Source organism: Topomyia yanbarensis, chromosome 1 (assembly GCF_030247195.1).
Source record: "Topomyia yanbarensis strain Yona2022 chromosome 1, ASM3024719v1, whole genome shotgun sequence".
Lineage (NCBI taxonomy): Eukaryota > Metazoa > Arthropoda > Insecta > Diptera > Culicidae > Topomyia > Topomyia yanbarensis.
This window is the reverse complement of record NC_080670.1, coordinates 64,705,017-64,723,071: the sequence shown is the minus strand read 5'-3', so window position 1 is coordinate 64,723,071 and position 18,055 is coordinate 64,705,017. Positions and strand designations below refer to the sequence as shown.

The 18,055-nt window shown below is 39.8% G+C and overlaps 2 protein-coding genes across 2 annotated transcripts; one reads left to right on the top strand and one right to left on the bottom strand.

Moving 5' to 3' along the window:
• The first annotated feature begins 416 nt into the window (after positions 1 to 416).
• LOC131677831 (NAD-dependent protein deacetylase Sirt2-like) lies at positions 417 to 9,782 on the top strand. The gene is made up of 5 exons (XM_058957893.1): positions 417 to 522; positions 738 to 1,276; positions 1,333 to 1,689; positions 1,743 to 2,122; positions 9,047 to 9,782. The coding sequence occupies exons 1-5, from the start codon at positions 515 to 517 to the stop codon at positions 9,317 to 9,319; spliced, it is 1,557 nt and encodes a 518-aa protein (XP_058813876.1). The 5' UTR covers positions 417 to 514; the 3' UTR covers positions 9,320 to 9,782.
• LOC131677830 (bifunctional glutamate/proline--tRNA ligase) lies at positions 9,658 to 15,807 on the bottom strand. Its single transcript, XM_058957892.1, has 7 exons — positions 15,623 to 15,807; positions 14,162 to 15,559; positions 13,594 to 14,108; positions 13,308 to 13,532; positions 11,040 to 12,653; positions 10,866 to 10,983; positions 9,658 to 10,786 (listed from the first exon to the last, which is right to left on the bottom strand). The coding sequence occupies exons 1-7, from the start codon at positions 15,663 to 15,665 to the stop codon at positions 9,813 to 9,815; spliced, it is 4,887 nt and encodes a 1,628-aa protein (XP_058813875.1). The 5' UTR covers positions 15,666 to 15,807; the 3' UTR covers positions 9,658 to 9,812.
• Positions 15,808 to 18,055: the final 2,248 nt, after the last annotated feature.

Sequence of the window (18,055 nt, the reverse complement as noted above, 5' to 3'; positions counted from 1 at the left end):
TGGACAACGTCCAAATAACCGTTCAACGAACGTCCATCGTTGGACCCGTGTTGAACGATTTTGAAACAATTTTTTGGACGTCTCAGTGGGTTTATCCAGAGGGATTCAGCGTCTTTAAGGAAAACGAAACCCAGTTAAACTCATTCCGGAACCGGTTCGGATTACTGAATGGAGTCATTATGGATTCCAAATCAAATGCAACAACCGATTCCGACTCAGAATCGGTTGTTGCATTTGATTTGGAATCCATAATGACTCCTTTCAGGATTCCGAATCAAATTCCGAATGGTTTGACCGGGAAGTCATTACTTCTGCTACTCGCTTCCATAGAATCGAAAGAAGAAGGGCCGTTGTCTTTATTGTTTTGCTTTGTGTGAATTTAGTAACGAAGGAGGCAGCGAAAAGACGAAGGTGAATTCTGTGAATTTCATCGTTCATTGAATGGGTATGAGAATTTTAGGCCCTGATCTCCCTGCAGAGTAAATGCAGAGGTGATAGTAGAATCAATGAGTAAATGCAGAGGTGACATTAGAATTATAATAGCCTTTTGTGTGCTTTAATTGTTAAATAAATTTGAAAGCTGTAAGGAAATTTTTGCACGCGATTTTGTCCGTTTGACGTTTCTGTTAGATATGATGTAATGAAAAAACGCTCTAGATTTTTATTTTGTCATTCCAGTTTTGTTTATTTGATCATTAGAAAAAAAAAATCATTCTTAAAGTCGCGACTATTTTCAGATTTTCCAAAAGGCCCCTGCCTAATTTCGCGATCTCAACAAGTCTTCGGCTCAATAGCAACATAATGTCAGCAGAAACTCCGGCTCCGAACACAAATGGTAGCGGAGGTTCAAAAAGCAGCTTTGTTGAGCCAACAATAGTGTCGAATAGTAATGCTACCGATGGAAATTATCGGAAAGAGATCACTGCAAAACCAACTGCTTTCGAACAGGTAGATGACGAAAGCGACGGCAGTTCACTGGACCAAGCTCCGTCATCAGGAACGCACCCACCGGACTTTTCGCAATTCGACGACAGCGAGGATGATGACCATTATCACAGTGGAAGCGGTCTGCATTCGGATACAATCAGTATTGAACGAATTCGGCAGTATTTATCAGATAAGCTTGGGTTCTACACATCGGACAAGTATGACGATAAGGAAAATGCTCCTAGACGCAAAATACTGGAAACTGTAGATATCGACGGTGTCATCAAACATTGGCGGAACGGTGGTTTCAAAAAAATCGTCACAATGGTTGGAGCAGGGATATCTACATGTGAGTAATTATACTAGAATGTACAATAAATAAAATAATGTAATCTTTCATGCCAGCTGCCGGAATACCAGATTTTCGTTCTCCAGATACCGGGTTGTACAACAACCTATGGAAGTACAATCTACCATATCCTCAAGCTATTTTTGAGTTAGAATACTTCTATCAAAACCCAAAGCCTTTCTTCCAATTAGCAAAGGAACTATACCCGGGTACGTTCAAACCAACTCCGTCACACTATTTCGTAAAGCTACTTGAGCAGAAAGGACTTCTTATCCGACATTACACACAAAACATAGACACTCTTGAGCGGATTGCCGGCATCAACGAGGATAAAATCGTAGAAGCTCACGGAACATTTTTTACTAATCATTGTCTGCAGTGCAAAGCTGCGTATTCCCTCGAGTTTGTAAAGGGTAAGTGTAATTAAAAATGCACAGCCTGTTAAAAAGTTTTGATAAAATTGCAGAAAAAATCTTTGCTGATGAAATACCAACGTGCTCCTGTGGCGGTGTAATTAAGCCAGATATTGTTTTCTTTGGGGAAGGTTTGCCGGAACGGTTCCACGTTCTACCACATAAAGACTTCGCAGAGTGTGATTTGTTGATCATTATGGGGACATCACTAACGGTGCAACCCTTTGCATCACTTGTCGAGTATGTAACCGATGACTGTGTGCGGCTGTTGATAAATAGAGATAAAGTAGGTGGAGGTGGATTTGGCATTTTTCGAGCAATGATGTATGGTGAAGGATTATGTTTTGATTTGCCTGGCAATAGACGAGACGTAGCATGGACTGGAGGCTGCGACGATGGCTGTTTCATGCTTGCAGACAGGCTGGGACTAGGGGTAAGTTTTCACTAGAATTTGATGAAAATGTAGCACATAGGAGTAAATTTTCATTCAAAAATTGACCTTTCCAAAAATATAAATTTGGATCGATCTGGATAATTTTGAACGATTTTGCGATTCTTATGGCATATATCATAACCCGATTTTTAGATGTCTGTGATTTTTATTACAAACAATGTTAACAAAGTCAATTCCCTGAGTATATCTTGTAGAGGGTCGAGGTTGACTAAAAGGATTTAAAAAATTTAGCCACTGTCGGAATGTTATGAGCTTTGCTGAATCTATTGAAATGGATATTTGTTTCTTACCCTACCGTGGGATTGAATTTATGGGCATATCCCAGGTTCAGTTTTTCTTATCCGCTGATGATGATTATAATACGTACTTAAGCACTTCCGGATTGGTCTTACAGATACGGTCACCAATCGGACACAACCGCTACCAAGTTAATATATACATTTTGCAGGTCTATTAGATATAGGATGATTTGTGCAGATTCCATCAGTGTGTAACCTTCCCATAGGCAGTAACTGTTCGTTTGATTTGTTACAAATGGATATTAGTCTTCATTTTATGATTTTCGGGACTGCACATGTTTTGTCCTGGGACGAATGGATGTTTTCTTTCTTTTTTTTTTTGTTCATTCTATCACAGAGAACAGACATCCATGATCGAACAGAAATATTTAAAAAAAAACGTGTGTAAACATTTGAATTAATATACGATAAACACTAGCGCCGCCACACCAACGTATCCCAACTATCCGTCAAATCCATTCCGGAACCGGTTAGAAATCCTGAATGGATTCAGGATGGAATCTTGCTCAAAGAAAACGACCGATTCCGACTCTATCGGTTGATGCATTTGAGCTGGAATTCATGCTGGAAGTCCGAGCCGGTTCCGGACTAGTTTGGGTAGAGGAATAACCGCTGTCAATTCTGTCGAACTCAGCACCAAAAAACATGAGAAAGTAGCGCACCTGGTTTGGATATCCCAACTAGGATTATCCCAACTAGAGATTGGAAACCGTTAGAGATTTTACACAAGTTGAATGCTGAAGATGGACGTTTGTTCTCTGTGATTCTATCTCACATAACCTTTCTTTCTGCCTCACATAGTTTAAATGGAATGGCTGCATTTGACAGACCACCTGGCTGCATTTGACGTTCGATTTTTAGCTATTCGGATGTCTCGTCTCAGGTTTTGTCGCATGAAATTTTGGGTGTTCGTTGATTTGATGGTGTTGTGGGTGAAAGAGGACGTATCCTCCGGGTGATGCCGATCGAGCTGTCATCCCGAGCAGAGTCTGATAGCAAATTGAGAACTAAACTTGATGTTGTGATGTTGTAGGTAATGATTGCTCAGGTTGCTTTGGACTGAGCAAACTAGTTTTCAAGATTTTTGGTGCTTGTTTGACCAACTAGGGAGCTGGTCCATGGAGCATTAGGTGTGCATGGGGAGAGCGCATGGTCATGTCTGAATGAAGTGATGACTTCGGTCATGTGGGGGGGGGGGGGGGGAGGAGTGATCGTTCGCGGGGTCGAGCGCCAGTTATCTATTTGCCTCAGTCATATCAGCATGAAGAAACCTGTTCATGCCCTTGTGGCCCTTGTTGTAAAAATAATGTAGCCCGGCCCTATTCTGCACGGCGTGTGACGTGAGACGACTAATCTCACCTCACTCTACGTGACTTTTCTCACTCAATTCTGAAGAGTCACTTCGTGTGACGTGAGACGCCCATTTAACCGCAATGGGTAATCTCACCTCACCCGAGTCGACTCTCAGAATCAGGTGAGAAAAGTCACATAAAGTGAGGTGAGTTTAGTCGTCTCACGTCACACGCTGCGCAGAAAAAGACAGAACTTCATACTTTTTCGGTAATAGCATATACATTAATGAAACGGAACGACGATAAATTTCCTCGCAAACGCTTCCGTGGACGATAAAGAGCAGCGCAAATTGACAGGGAACTGTGCTGAATATTCCATCCATTATCCACAAAGTTGCCTGTGCTAGTATTCTTAGGTGCTGTGTCGATGTAAAAATTAGAATATGGCCATAATCAGTGTCAATCTTAGCTTGTAAAAAAGGATTGCCGTTTAGTGCAACGCTCATCGATGTGATTCACATCGTCACATTCTGGTAGAACATCGCGACGTTGAATAGTACGGCGTTGTACATGTTCACTGATAGTTGACTGAACCTACAATCAGTTTGGTATAAGGAATTATATAGTTGTTGGCCATTTGGCATAAGACCGTTGCCATAAATGTATATTCTATGTTTTGAACAACATTTAGCATAACAGTCGTAACAGAGTCAATGGGGTTGAAATATGAAAAAAGCTTTGGTGACAATGTGCATTTATTTTGACTTCAGCACATACTTAAAAAAATGTTTGAAAGTATGAGTCAATCCCTAAGTGTGAGTAAACCGGGCAAACGAGTGGATCACCAGTTTGATTGCAAGGGCTATTTGGTATACAAACTCAAAGAACTGCTCATATTTAACGAAAGAATCAACCCCTATGTTTCAGTAAACCAAGCATATCAATGGATCACAGGTTTGCAAAGGAGGGACCTCCGCTTCGGTTCCTCGACCTTGGTAATAGTGGCAAAACCGCATTCCACTAGCTAGAAGCTTCACTAGCTAGCTAGTAGCTCCGCCACATAACCTTTATGAGCTACTATTTACTAACGACGTTATGCCAAATGGACTTCCACCATGCATGATATAATTACTGATTTAATTGATTCAATTTGTTAACGGAACATCTTAATATATATTTACCTCGATTGATGATGTTTGCCAGATTTCTTATTATTATGTCCGGTTTATCACGAGATTCCACCGCTCGAGCTGACAACTGCGCCCTATATGCATCAGTTTGCACCTGAAGAGCATTTGTGGCGTTGACAACGAAAACTCAGCGGCGTCGGACAGGACTCCTAGAAGCGATGTGGCGTAGCCACATTAGTCAGTGTTCGGTTGACTAATGTGGCTACGCCACATCGCTTTCTGGTGTACTGTCCGACTTCGCTGCCACTCAGTCGGTTTTAAAATACACTAGGAAAAATTATATGGTAACGTTTACCATATGAGGAGGTTAATTCGGCTTTTCGAGTATAGTGGTTTTTAACCGACTATAGCATCAGGTCACTTTAGCAATATTCATGTTCAAGTTTACTATACAAGAGATCTTGACCACAATAGTACTATTGAACATTGCATTGTAAGTGTGACCATTATAAGTGGGATGCTCGGTGTAATAATGTGCATAGTTATGTTGACCTGGAACTGTTTGTTATAACTAAACCAGGAGAATGGAATGTTTTACCAGTTTTACCATGCTTTATGCATAATAGTCAAATTGAACACTCTGTTGTATGAATGACAATTAAAAGTGGGATGCTTGGTATAACAATAAGCATAGTCATCCTGAACAGGGCGTGTAATAACTAAAACCTCAGTGTTTTGACATTTTCCCCTAGTTATTTTAAAAAGGGATATCATTGTTTTGGAAAAGACGCGAGTCAATATAATTATATAGATGGTGAGGGTAGATAAAAGCAAGTTTGAGCCAATCTAGCTTTTGAAAAATTTTCAAGCATCCCTTATGTGGTTTTTGTTTGAGGCGAAACTGAGTCAGTTCCTAACCCCAACTGCTGAAAATGTATGGACTGACAGTGGTTGGGGTTAGAACCCGACTCAGTTTCAGGTTCAAGCGAAATCGCCATTAGTTTATTGATACGCATTTTTTCTAAAAAAAATAATCGTCTCAGCAACCACAACTCAGCCTCTGTTTTCTGCCTTTACGCTAACTGAAAAAATCGAAAATTTTATGATTTTAAAACATCGTTATTGAATTAAATTGAAGTATGTACTCACATAGTGCAATAAAGCAAACCAAATACTTAATAATACATTCCGTTTCGAAACATTACCTTCTGTTTCGTAAGACTTGAAACGAATTCTATGTGTACAGACCAGGCTGGACAGAGGCTGGTGCTATGCTCATATTTAGCTAATAAATACCTTTCCTGACTGGGACTCGCTCATACAACGGCTTATGATGCTATCCCTAATAAAAAATATTATACACGAACTTTAACCCATATAGTCCTACGATTCCACATATTGTTTGGATGATACCCTGAACAGGTCGTTAGGCTCTTGAATCATAAGATGTTTATTAGGGATCGCCTTACCGTAATATCACGGCGATAATATTATTGTAATCGTTAAAGAATTAAAATTACAAAGTACGCCGAAAAGCACGTACGTATGTTTTGTATATATTTTTTCACTGCAATGGCCGCATCCTGCAGAAATACTTAATGGGAACGCAAACATTGACAAGTTTTATGGTTGTTAGTAACACAAAACATTGTCAGTTGAAAATCACCATACGCAAAAGCTGCTTTCGATAAGGGTAAAGTCCACATAAACGGTGTATATAGTTATTTCAACCTTTACATTCTTATAACAACCGTACATTTAGTGTTCACGACTTATTAATATATTGTACAGAGGACAATCAAACGAAAAGTAGTAATAACAATGGCACTGGTTACATCCAAGATGTTTCCTATGTTCATAATTTTATTTTTACTTTTACTTTAATAGTGATTCCCACTATTCCATTGTCCCTCTCCTAGGTTGACGGGTTTGACGGTATTGCAAACATCTTCAAGCATATTTGAGCAGACACCTGCTTTAGGATGGTTATTGCATTGCGCCTCGATAGTGGTGCATCGAGGAGACCGAGAGGGCTTATGGGCCTTTTTTATGTTTCGTGTTTTTTCATACTCTGCACCAGCCCAAACTAACAGTCAACTAAGAGCCTGTGAACACTGGCGTGGCCGATTGGCGGGAGGATCACAGGTGTGCTTATAACTCCGGCGACGGGATGATCAACGCCTCGTCCAAAGAAACCTCAGCGGCTTTACGCCGCTTCGGATCCTAGGCCAAGCCGCATCACACTAGATCCGCTGCATAAGCTCACTTGTAAAAGCACTGCACTATCATTGTTATTAGTGGTATTCAGCACAACTTATTTTTTCAGTTTATCAAACTTTGGTTAAAAATTTCACATTTCCGCTCTCGGATTTGGTTTAGGTTAAAATACACCCTTTTGGCAAAAACCCGCATTAAAATCGGACCTCTATCACTAAAGTCTCTAAACTAGGCAATTGCCGATTTTATATTATGCTTGAGTGAATGTGGTATTCGGGTTAATGACATTCGGGCGAGTGGTCCATTCGGGTTAATGCCATTCGGGTAAATGGTCCAGTCTGGTAAATGGTTTTCGGGCGAACGTCATTTGGGTAAATGACTTTCGGGCGAATGTGATAGATCCATAACTATATTTAAAATTACCGTTAAATTAGGCGAAGCATTGTTTTCGAGTATTATGTCTGTTGGTATGTAATTTCCAGAAGCACCACAATGTCGGATCCAAGAGTATGCGTTGAACCAAGATTCGTCACAAGCAGGTATCGTGATCTTGAAAACATTTATATTTAGTAAATTAGAGGAATGAAAAGAACATTTTTGGATTTGGAAATATTTAAATTGTTTGATCACTCTGGAAAATTTATGAAAAGGTCTGGAAAAACCTGGAAAATCAGGGAATTTCATTTTCAGAAATGAGTCGACACTCACTGCGATGTTTTAAAAGGGACCAAAACATTTATATGCAAAAATCGTTCGGGATGCATTTTTTTTAATAAGTCTGGTATATTATTCGAAAAAACGGTTAATTTAACAACGTAATAGTTTGGTCCTTATATCAAGCTACTGTTCATAAATGGGAATATAAAGTGCGAGGTAATTTTTCAGACGCTATTTTCTCAACCTGAGCATTTTTCATTTAATACCTTATGAAATGTTGACGTCGATATGTGTTAGTTCTATACAGATTTCATTGCAGTGGTAGTAAGTGTCCCATTCCCACTTTTAAAACTCACCTTGTGTCGGTACCTATGAAATTGCAGCTTATCGCTGCTCATCTCTTCCGGCACCGTCAGTCGATTGTCTCATAGCATCAAAATCGCTGTTATCGCTTCTGCCATTTCCTTCGGAACTCGTAAATGAGATGCTCGAGGATCTGTATTGGCGCGAATACCAACCATCTGAAGTGAAAAGCCATAATATATCACATTATTCATATTCCCTAATCTTATAATTAACAAAGGCTGTCCGCCAATTCTAATGCAGCAACGTTAATGAAACCAGTTTGACCTTACCAAGCCGTAACGCGGGTGATGGCGTGAAAACTACCGAATAGGTGTTGAGAACAACTTTGAGCAACATTTGGGGCCCTATTATCACAATCACTTCACCTAGTGACTAGAACAAAATTTCCTTCTAGTCACTAGATGACGTGACTGCGAGAATAAGGCCCCTGATGTTGCTCCAAATGTATGTGATACAAGACTGACTTGGATAGTCCATCGAGCCTAGTTTGCATACCTTGCATAACTAGGGTCACTGTTCTCCATTCACCCGCATAATGAGTCGATACACAGTGTGTTTGGTAGAACAAATTTATGCAAAAAAATCAGCATCTCTGAAACTTATTAAAAATCAATCGCGAATTAAATTACACGCTCTTGAAAAAGCTGCATTTTAATGCCATTATGGTCATACACATTTTTTAGCCGACGTGCACATCCTTATTCTTGTTTACGACGAATGGGAGATTCGTTCGAAAACGGTTCAAATATAGTAAGTCCATTTGATTTTGCTATCGTAAATGAGAATTCGAACCATTCTAGTTCGAATCTCGCATTTGTTGTAAACAATATTTTTATCCGATTTTTACATTATAATATAATTGAAGCGGGTTTTGCGAAGCATGTTCTATTTGGTTGGTAATATCTAATTGTAGTGTGGTACTGATGACATCCATGCTTACAGGATGAGCTTCGTGAGATGGTCAAGCTAGAACATGCCAAGCTGAAAGGAATTCGGCCGGAAACTATACCGAATTCATCGACTGTGTCTCCCAAACATACGGTTGAAGCTGTAAACAATGACACAACTGTTAACTTGGAGAACGCAGTGTCCCACGAGGTTCTAAGTACAGTCGCTCTGGAAATCGCAACGCAATCGGAAAACTCGCAACAGCAAGAAATGAACGACCTTGGGGATAAAAAGTCAAAGGACGACGACAATGGACAAATTAACTAAACAACGGATACACAAAGTCACTGGTTTTAAAAGAGTGAAACAACTTGGCTGCATAGTATAATCTTAGCAATCAAACGCCAATTATAAAAAGTGAAATGCCGATAAATCGTGCACTAAGGGGACAAGGGGTTTACTAAAAATTGTGAATAAAAAAACGTATTGGTATATATGAAGGAAAGAGGGCCAATAGTGTAGTATGAACAGGTAGTGTATGGATAGTCTAATGTTTATAAGAATTCCACATAACCAATTGAAAAAAGAAATATTTTATAATGTTGACAATTTTAGATCTGTAGTCTATTCTAATTTTCGGACCATAATGAATATTTCAAATTCCATTTTCAACGCTAATTGTGCAACTTAAGCTACAGTTTCTATTATTTTTATCCGGTTTAATTCAATAGACAGTGACCGTAGGTTTAAAACATCTTCAACACTGGTGAAATAAATAATTCTTATGGAAGCTTGCGTTACGTTCTGCTTCGAAACTCCGCTAGTAGCTTCTACCGAATAGACAATAAAACCTTGCGCTTCGCCCACAAGCAGGATGGATGCATTTGTCGCTGGTGGTGATGTTGGCTGGCTGCTCAAATGGTATACAAAGGGATTTAGCACCCATCGCGGGAGCGCCTGGCTCGGCTTCCGCTTCATCACGTACACTGTCCCCTTTAATTTTGTCCTCACATGGAATCTCACCACAGAACGGGCTCATGATGATGTTCTTCGACTCTAAAAACTGAAGAAATTCGTCCCATTTCTTGGTAATCTTCACGTGAGCTTGTAAATCATTCTCAGCACGACTGTACATACTGTTATGAATAGTCTCCAACAGAGATTTGATATTATCTGCCGCATTGCTTCGCTCAATAGTTTTTTTTTCACCAATATCGCGGCGAACTGCCACGAACTGGTTATTTTTCAAGTCTTTGAATCCAAGTTCTACTCGAATCGGTACTCCTTTTAGTTCCCAGTGATTGTACTTCCATCCAGGAGAGTAATTATCACGATAATCACCCTCACAGCGGATTCCTGCCGCCACCAATGCCAATTCAAGCTCTTTACAGTTGGCGTATAATGTCTTCCGCTCATCATCGGTTGTGTTGGCGGTTATACCACAAGGAACGATAATGACCTGAATGCAGGCAACACGTGGAGGAAGCACAAGCCCTTGATTGTCGGCATGTACCATGATCATCACACCGATTGTACGTGTTGTTATGCCCCATGAGTTTTGGTACACATATTCCTTCTCTTTCGTTTCAGGATGCTCATAAACAATGTCAAACATTTTAGAAAAGTTCTGACCCAAGCCATGGCTTGTGGCACCTTGAATTGCACGACCCGAAGCAGAAATGTATGCTTCAACGGTTGTCGTATACTCCCCACCAGCGAATTTTTCCTTTTCTGTTTTGCGACCTTTCACAACGGGAATGGCCAGTAAGTCGGTATAAACTTTTCCGTACAAATCTGAAAACAATAGACATTTTGTTAGTCGAAAGTTGCCCTTTTGCAGTAGAATCACAATTGTTAGTAATAAACCAAATACCTAGTATTTGTAGCACTTCCTCGTCAGCTTCTGGTTTGGTGGCAAATGCAGTATGACCTTCCTGCCACAAAAACTCACGAGTGCGCAGGAATGGTTGTGGATGTTTGAATTCCCATCTCTAAAAAAATATAGCATCTATTATAGCCGGTCAACTATTTTTTAAAGTACACATACCACAACGTTATTCCACTGGTTCAAACGAATGGGTAAATCACGGTACGACTGAATCCACTTAGCGTATGCTGGATACATAATAGTCTCCGACGTTGGGCGTACAGCAATCGGTTCAGCCAGATCCGAATCTCCACTTTTGGTAACCCAGGCAACTTCGGGAGCGAAATCAGCAATGTGTGTTTTTTCTCGCTCTAATGCTGCTCGGGAAACAAAAATGGGGAAATAGCACTCCTTTACTCCCATTCGCGTAATCTCAGCATCGAACCATGCTTTGATTGCTTTCCATACAGCAAAAGACCAATGACGCAGGATGTAACAGCCGGAAACATCATAATATTCAATCATTTCACCTTTGGTGATAACTTGCGAGTACCACTCAGAAAGACTGTCCTCTTTAGTGGCCTCGAGACCCAACCGAGTTTGTTTCTTGGGACCGCTGCAATCATCCTTCTGCTTTACTGGTTCAGACTTCAGTTTCGGTTTCTCCTCTTTTTTATTTTCTTTCTTGGTAGTAGTTGCTTTCGGTGCTCGACCACCAACAGGAAAATCTGTTCCGGTCAGCTTTTTATACTCCGCCTTTAAATTCAACAAAACTTGAACAGCGGAATCAATCTGTTGTTTGGATGCACCAGAAGATTTCAAATTTCTCACTGTTTCTCCCTGAGCATTAACCTTTGCTATTAAATTATTATTTTCAGAAGCAGGAGTCGATCCGTTGTTTATTGGCGACATATTTTCTTTATCGACTTTGACAGTAGGTGCAACTGCGACAGGAATAGGTTTCCAATCTTTTCCTGTCAATGATTTATAGTCGGCTTTCAATTGTAACAACACTTTTATTTCTGCTTCTATTGTAGCTTTATCGGTTTTGTTGGTTTTTAGCACACGAACCTTATCCCCTTGGGCCGCGATTTTGTTGGCAAGGTCGAAATGTTTGTCTTCGGAACTGGACGATTCTACGGGCGCCTTTTCAGTAATCGCGACACACCCAGGTTTCCAATCTTGACCAGTAATAACTTTGTATTCTGTTTTCAGATCCAATAAAACTTTCACAAGCGGATCGATTTCTGATTTTGCTGCTTTCTTTGCTTTAAAATCACGCACAATTTCTCCTTGTTTCACAATGTCTGCATTAATGGAAGCAGCAGATTTGGTGCTGGTTTGTATTGCAGCTTTAGGTGCTGGAAGTATTTCAGGTTTCCAATCCTTGCCAGTAATTACCTTATATTGAGCTTTCAGCTCCAAGAGAACCTTTACCGCCGCATCAATGTCCGCCTTAGGCGCCTTCTGAACTTTCAAGTCACGGACCACGTTGCCTTGCTTGGTAATTTTCAAGTTAATTGATTCGGTTGATGCAGTTGACGTATTTTCAACACTACTTCCTTTAGATGGGGTGACTACTTCTGGTTTCCAGTCATAGCCGGCCACTTCTTTGAATTTAGTTTTTAAGTCTAGTAACTTTTTTACGGCGGCTTCAATTTCTGGCTTAGCAGCTTTGTCTGTCTTCAGCTTCCTTACTTCTTCACCCTGTTGCACAATTGACTCTTTGATTGCATTTACGCTCAAATCTGATGCTTTTGGAGTTGGTGCGCTGCTAGATTGTTTGATTTTATCCTAAAATTAAGGTATATAGAAAAAATGTTCAAATTTGCACAGACTTAAAATCATTAGTTTTCAGTTAGTTTTAATGCAGACAAACAGCGACATGTAGCGGTGAACGAACATCTACTTTCACTTGACGCGTAAGCAGTTGCAGTTTCATTATACGGATACAAGTTTGTTCATAGTACTACAATACAACGGCATTATTGATCACGGCAAAGCTTTTTTTGGGTAAAGTTTTCGCAGTCTTGTTTGAACTTAAATCCAAACCGCTTAAACATGAACTTTTATAGGTTGAGCTTAATTTTTGTCAGGCGAACGCTCACCACTTGCATAGGTTCTTGCATACAAAGTTCAATGCTAGTTGACTTTTACCAAATTTTCGGTCAGCATCAGTATTCAAAGATTGCCATAAGTGTAACAGATAGTGCTAAGCGCAAAATTCTAAGAAAAAACGCGTTTCACAAAATATTGCCATACCCAGTATTTGACTCATGAACTTACAAATAATGAGCAATGTCTTATACCCTGAGAACGAGAATTTACTTCAATGTCCATGTCAACTGAATTGAGTTTTCTTGAAATACAAATAGTTCGTGATTTTTTTGGCCTTATCTGGAACATTCATTCTGTCGCATAAAAAAACCATAACACGGGTTTACCTACCTTCATTCCATCCGAGACACTTTTTTTCGGAGCCCCGGCTGTTGGCTGTTCCTTGGCATGGCCGTCGGGAATCGAGAACAACACCACTGGTGTTTCGGCAGAACTGAACTCACTAGCTGGCTTGAAAGCCTGGTCTACCTTAAAGAAACCTCGACGCTGCAACTGAATTATGTCGCCTTTCTGCAACTTTTTGAGCTCAGGATCACCCAACATTTGAACTTCGATCTGACGAAGTAACGATAAACTTGTATTATAATTCACCTTATCTAACTGATAACAAACTTACTCTTGTTTGGTGACCTATGTGAGATTTGAAGTCTTCATCCTTGCCAAGTACTGGTTTACTAATAATATGGTCGAAGTATACGCAGAATGTGGGCGGATATTCCGTACAGTTCTGTTCGCAAAGCCAAGTTAGTTTGAGTGTCCTCTTAAAATCCTTATTATCCAAATTCAAACTAGCATCGACCAAAGTAATTTTACCGCTTGCATCTCTATGAATTTTGTTGATCATAATGTTACCCCAATTAATAAATGTTGCATTTTCTCCTTCTTTTAACTCATTTGCATCGGCATAATCTATCAGGATCCGTGGGCCAAGCCATACTGTTTTCATACCGATAGTAGTATTTTTAGGATGCACTGGAACTTGAATTGCTTCAAGTTTAGCCCCAGCAACATTCACAACCACACGATTTTCGATTTCAAGTGCCGTGTAGCGTGGTGCGATTGGATCGATTACTTTCTTGTTGAACGCCCAAATTTTGTCCCATTCCATGAAAACTACCGATTTGCTAGATCCTATGAGATAAAACATTAATTGCACCTTTTCGTTTCTTTTTTTATTTACTTACCTTGAGCAATGATAAATTCTTTCAATCCTTCCACAGTCATTCCTCGACGAAGAATACCTCTTACGGTTGGAAATCGGGGATCATCCCATCCATCTACCAGACCTTGTTCGACAAACCATGTTAGCCTTCGTTTTGAAAGAACCGTGTTGGTCATGTTCAGCCGACTATACTCCCAAATATACGGCCGTCGTAGCCCTAGTGCCTCAATGAACCAATAGAATTGATCGTCACGATCATGGTATTCCATTGTACGAAGTGTATGCGTTACGTTCTCAATTGCGTCGACAATCGGGCATGCAAAATCATACGTGGGGTACACTTTGTACTTGGTCCCGGTTCGTGGATGTGGTTCATTCTTACATCTATAAATAGTAGGATCTCGCAAACAACCGTTTGCAGATGACATATCTATTTTTGCACGAACACAACACCTCTGTCCATTTACTGAACCACTCAGCATATCTTTCCACAGTTGCAAATTCTTTTCGACGGAGTTGGTTCTATTTTTTGATTCAACTCTTTCTTCGCGTTCCTTCTTCATTTGCTCTGGTTCGGTATCATCGACGTATGCCTTTCCCTCCTTCATCAGCCGTTCACAGTATTCCAGCATCACATCAAAATATTGAGAGGTGTGCGTGAACAAGTCAGGCTTAATTTGCAGCATTTCCAGATCCTCCAAAATAACTTTTTCAAAATGAACATTTTCCTTGGCTGGATTTGTGTCATCGAATCTCATAATCAATTTACCCTGGAACGCTTGCTGATAATACTGATTAAGAAGAGCAGCTTTAGCATGACCAATGTGCAGATACCCAGAGGCTTCCGGTGGAAAACGAACTACAACTTTACCCATTTCTGCACCCGGAAGATCTACGAATTTTCCTTCTTGCTTCCTGTCAGTTGATTTTTCCCCACTTGCACCTCGCACCATTCGCTTACCTAATTTAACTTCTTTCGGCAAATTTTGCATCACATTTCTAACAGCTGGTTGAGCAGAAATCAATTCATACCAGCGCTGGACATGTACTGGAATTCCAATTGCTACCAACTCACTGTAACTATTGAACATCTCATTGTAAACCGCTAGGTCTGCTATTGTCAAATGGTTTGCAACCAGAAACGTTAATGGACCCAAGCATTTGTTCAGATACTTTAGTTCATCGGCCGGGTCTTTCTCTACCGAAAGAGTGTAGGTTAACCAATGATCAATCTGGGTTCGCTCGATTGGTGTCTTGCCATAAAGTTCGTATTTCGGAGCATCACGAGCTAGCGACCGTAGAACGTCGTTATTCGTCACACAAGCTAATGTCCGGTTGGAAAATGTAATAGATGTCTCATTACCCCAGCCAATTTCTATTGGATTTGTGCTCTTGATCAATTCAGCAACTATTAGGCCACCTACAAAAAGATATTTCGTCATATTTTAAAAATGGATCAGACCACATCGTAGTATAAACGTACCGATGGCCGGTTCACTGAAACTACAAACAAGTTTTGTAGTCATTTCCGCGGACACTTAATTTTTGAATATAATATTATGTAGATTTTTTTTCAAACTATTTAGAAACCACTAGGCTCCAACAATTGCTGCGAATGCAAATCCTCGTTCAAAACGTGTGTGTACAGCTCACCGGTGACGGAGACAAGAAAATTTCCTAAAAAGAAACGAAAAAATGACGGATCTTTTTACACTGAGAAAAAAAACCATGGTATCTGTGACTCGACTTTTGTTGCTATTTTAACTATTTGCCAAAATAGTAGGAATGACCATGAAATCGGTAATATTAAACTTCGGAATCGTAAAAAATACTAGAAAAATCGATAACCGCTTAACTATACTGTTGGTATTTACGACAATTTGAACATGCTCACTCCAACAATATTTTTCATCTTAAAACTGACAATGGAATAGTCTTCATCACTATTGAAATAGCCAAAGTGAAAATATGAACATGGTAAACATTTTAAAAATAACCAATGTCATTATTATAACTACTTTTCGTTTGATTGTTCTCTACACAACATATACATAAGTCGCGAAGACTTAATATATAGTTGTTATGAAAATATAAAGGATTCATTAACTAAATATACCGTTTATGTGGACGCGACCCTTGTCGTAAGTACCTTTTGCATATAGTGCTTTTCAGCTGACTATTTTTTGTATTGCTACCAACTATGAAACTTGTCAGTTTTTGTGTTCGCATTATGTGTCCTTACATGTCGCGGCCATTACAGTGAAAAACTGCATACGACATATGAGCGGGCTTCAAAGATTTTTCGTTTTTTTATTGCAACAATTTTGCGGTAAGGCAATGGCTTCATAAGCCATCGTATTATTGAGTCATAGCCAGGAAGAACTCCTAATGATCAAATAGGAGGTAGCACTAGGCCTTAAGAATGTTTTATAACTAAGAATCGACTTCCAAGTCTGACAAACTGGAGATCGTGTTCCACGACGGAATACAGTATCAATAGTTTACATTGCTTATTAGCATTGCATCAGGTGAGTAAAAACTGCAATTATTTCAAACAGATGGACCGCAACATTCTAAAATAATATTTTTTTCGATTTATTTTTATGTGGCGTGAAGGCAGGAAAAAGGAGACTAATATGTGGTTGCTTATATCGTCATCGAGAGTTATTACCTAGATTAGCATTTTAAAAAAATGATTTCAACATAATAAACTATACCGAACGCTTCAATCCAATCTTAAGATCCTTCTAGTTATATTGATCTACGTTATTTTCAAAACAACAACCATATCTCTTTTTAAAATAACTACGCAACTAATGTCAAAATCCCAATGCTATAGTTATTACAAACAGGCCAGGTCAGGATGACTATGCGTATTATTATACTAAGCAACCCAGTTACAGTGGTCATTATTACAACAGAGTGTTCAATTTTACTATTATTTTATTCTCCTGGTTTAGTTCCAGGTCACCATAACTATGCAAATTGTTACATTTAGCTTTCCATTTATAATAGTCATGCTTACAATAGAATGTTCAATATTACTATTATGGTACAAAGCTCGCTTATAGTAAATTTGAACATAGATATAGTTAAGGTGACCTGATGCTATAGTCGGTTGAAAATTACTATACTCGCCAAGTCTAATTAACGTCCTCATATGGTAAATGTTACCATATAATTTTTCTTAGTGTATCGTTTGTAAGCAGAGATGCCAGATCTAAGGACATGCCCATTTTTTTTGGGTTGTTGACACCCACTGAGACGTCCAAAAAATTGTTTCAAAATCGTTCAACACGGGTCCAACGATGGACGTTCGTTGAACGGTTATTTGGACGTTGTCCAAATTGGTCCAACGAACGTCCTTCATTGGACGATTTTGAAACCAACCGTTCTTAGAGGGCAGCTACCCGGTCAGCATGGCAAGCAGAAAGTTAGCAAAAGTTGAGCAAAGCGAAATTGATGCCCAATGAGCAAATTTTCTGGCAGAGACCGCTCTGCTAGATTTCTGTATGTCTTGGTTTGGCAGCCCTGTCAGATTTCTGCGCGTATCCTGTCGGGTTAGTTGAGCTAGAGCGAACTCGGCTTCGCTCGCGTTTTCTGGCTAATTTTGTCAGGAACCGAGCAAAATCCTGGTATATCTCGGACATAAACTGTGCAAAGATCCTGGCAATTCCTACCTGGTAGAATTTAGCACGAATCGAGCAAAACATCTGAAAGATGTGGCAGGAAGCGTACAGAGATCTTGGCCGTACATTTCTGACTGGATTCTGGATAGAAGTGAGCAACATCGGTTGGTTTAACCGCTTCTGTCAGAAACGGTTGTTGCATTTGAGCGAATTCGTTGCCAGAATTCTCGCACAAATCGCGCAAAATGCTCGCAGAAACTCTGCGGACGTTCGTTGAACGGTTATTT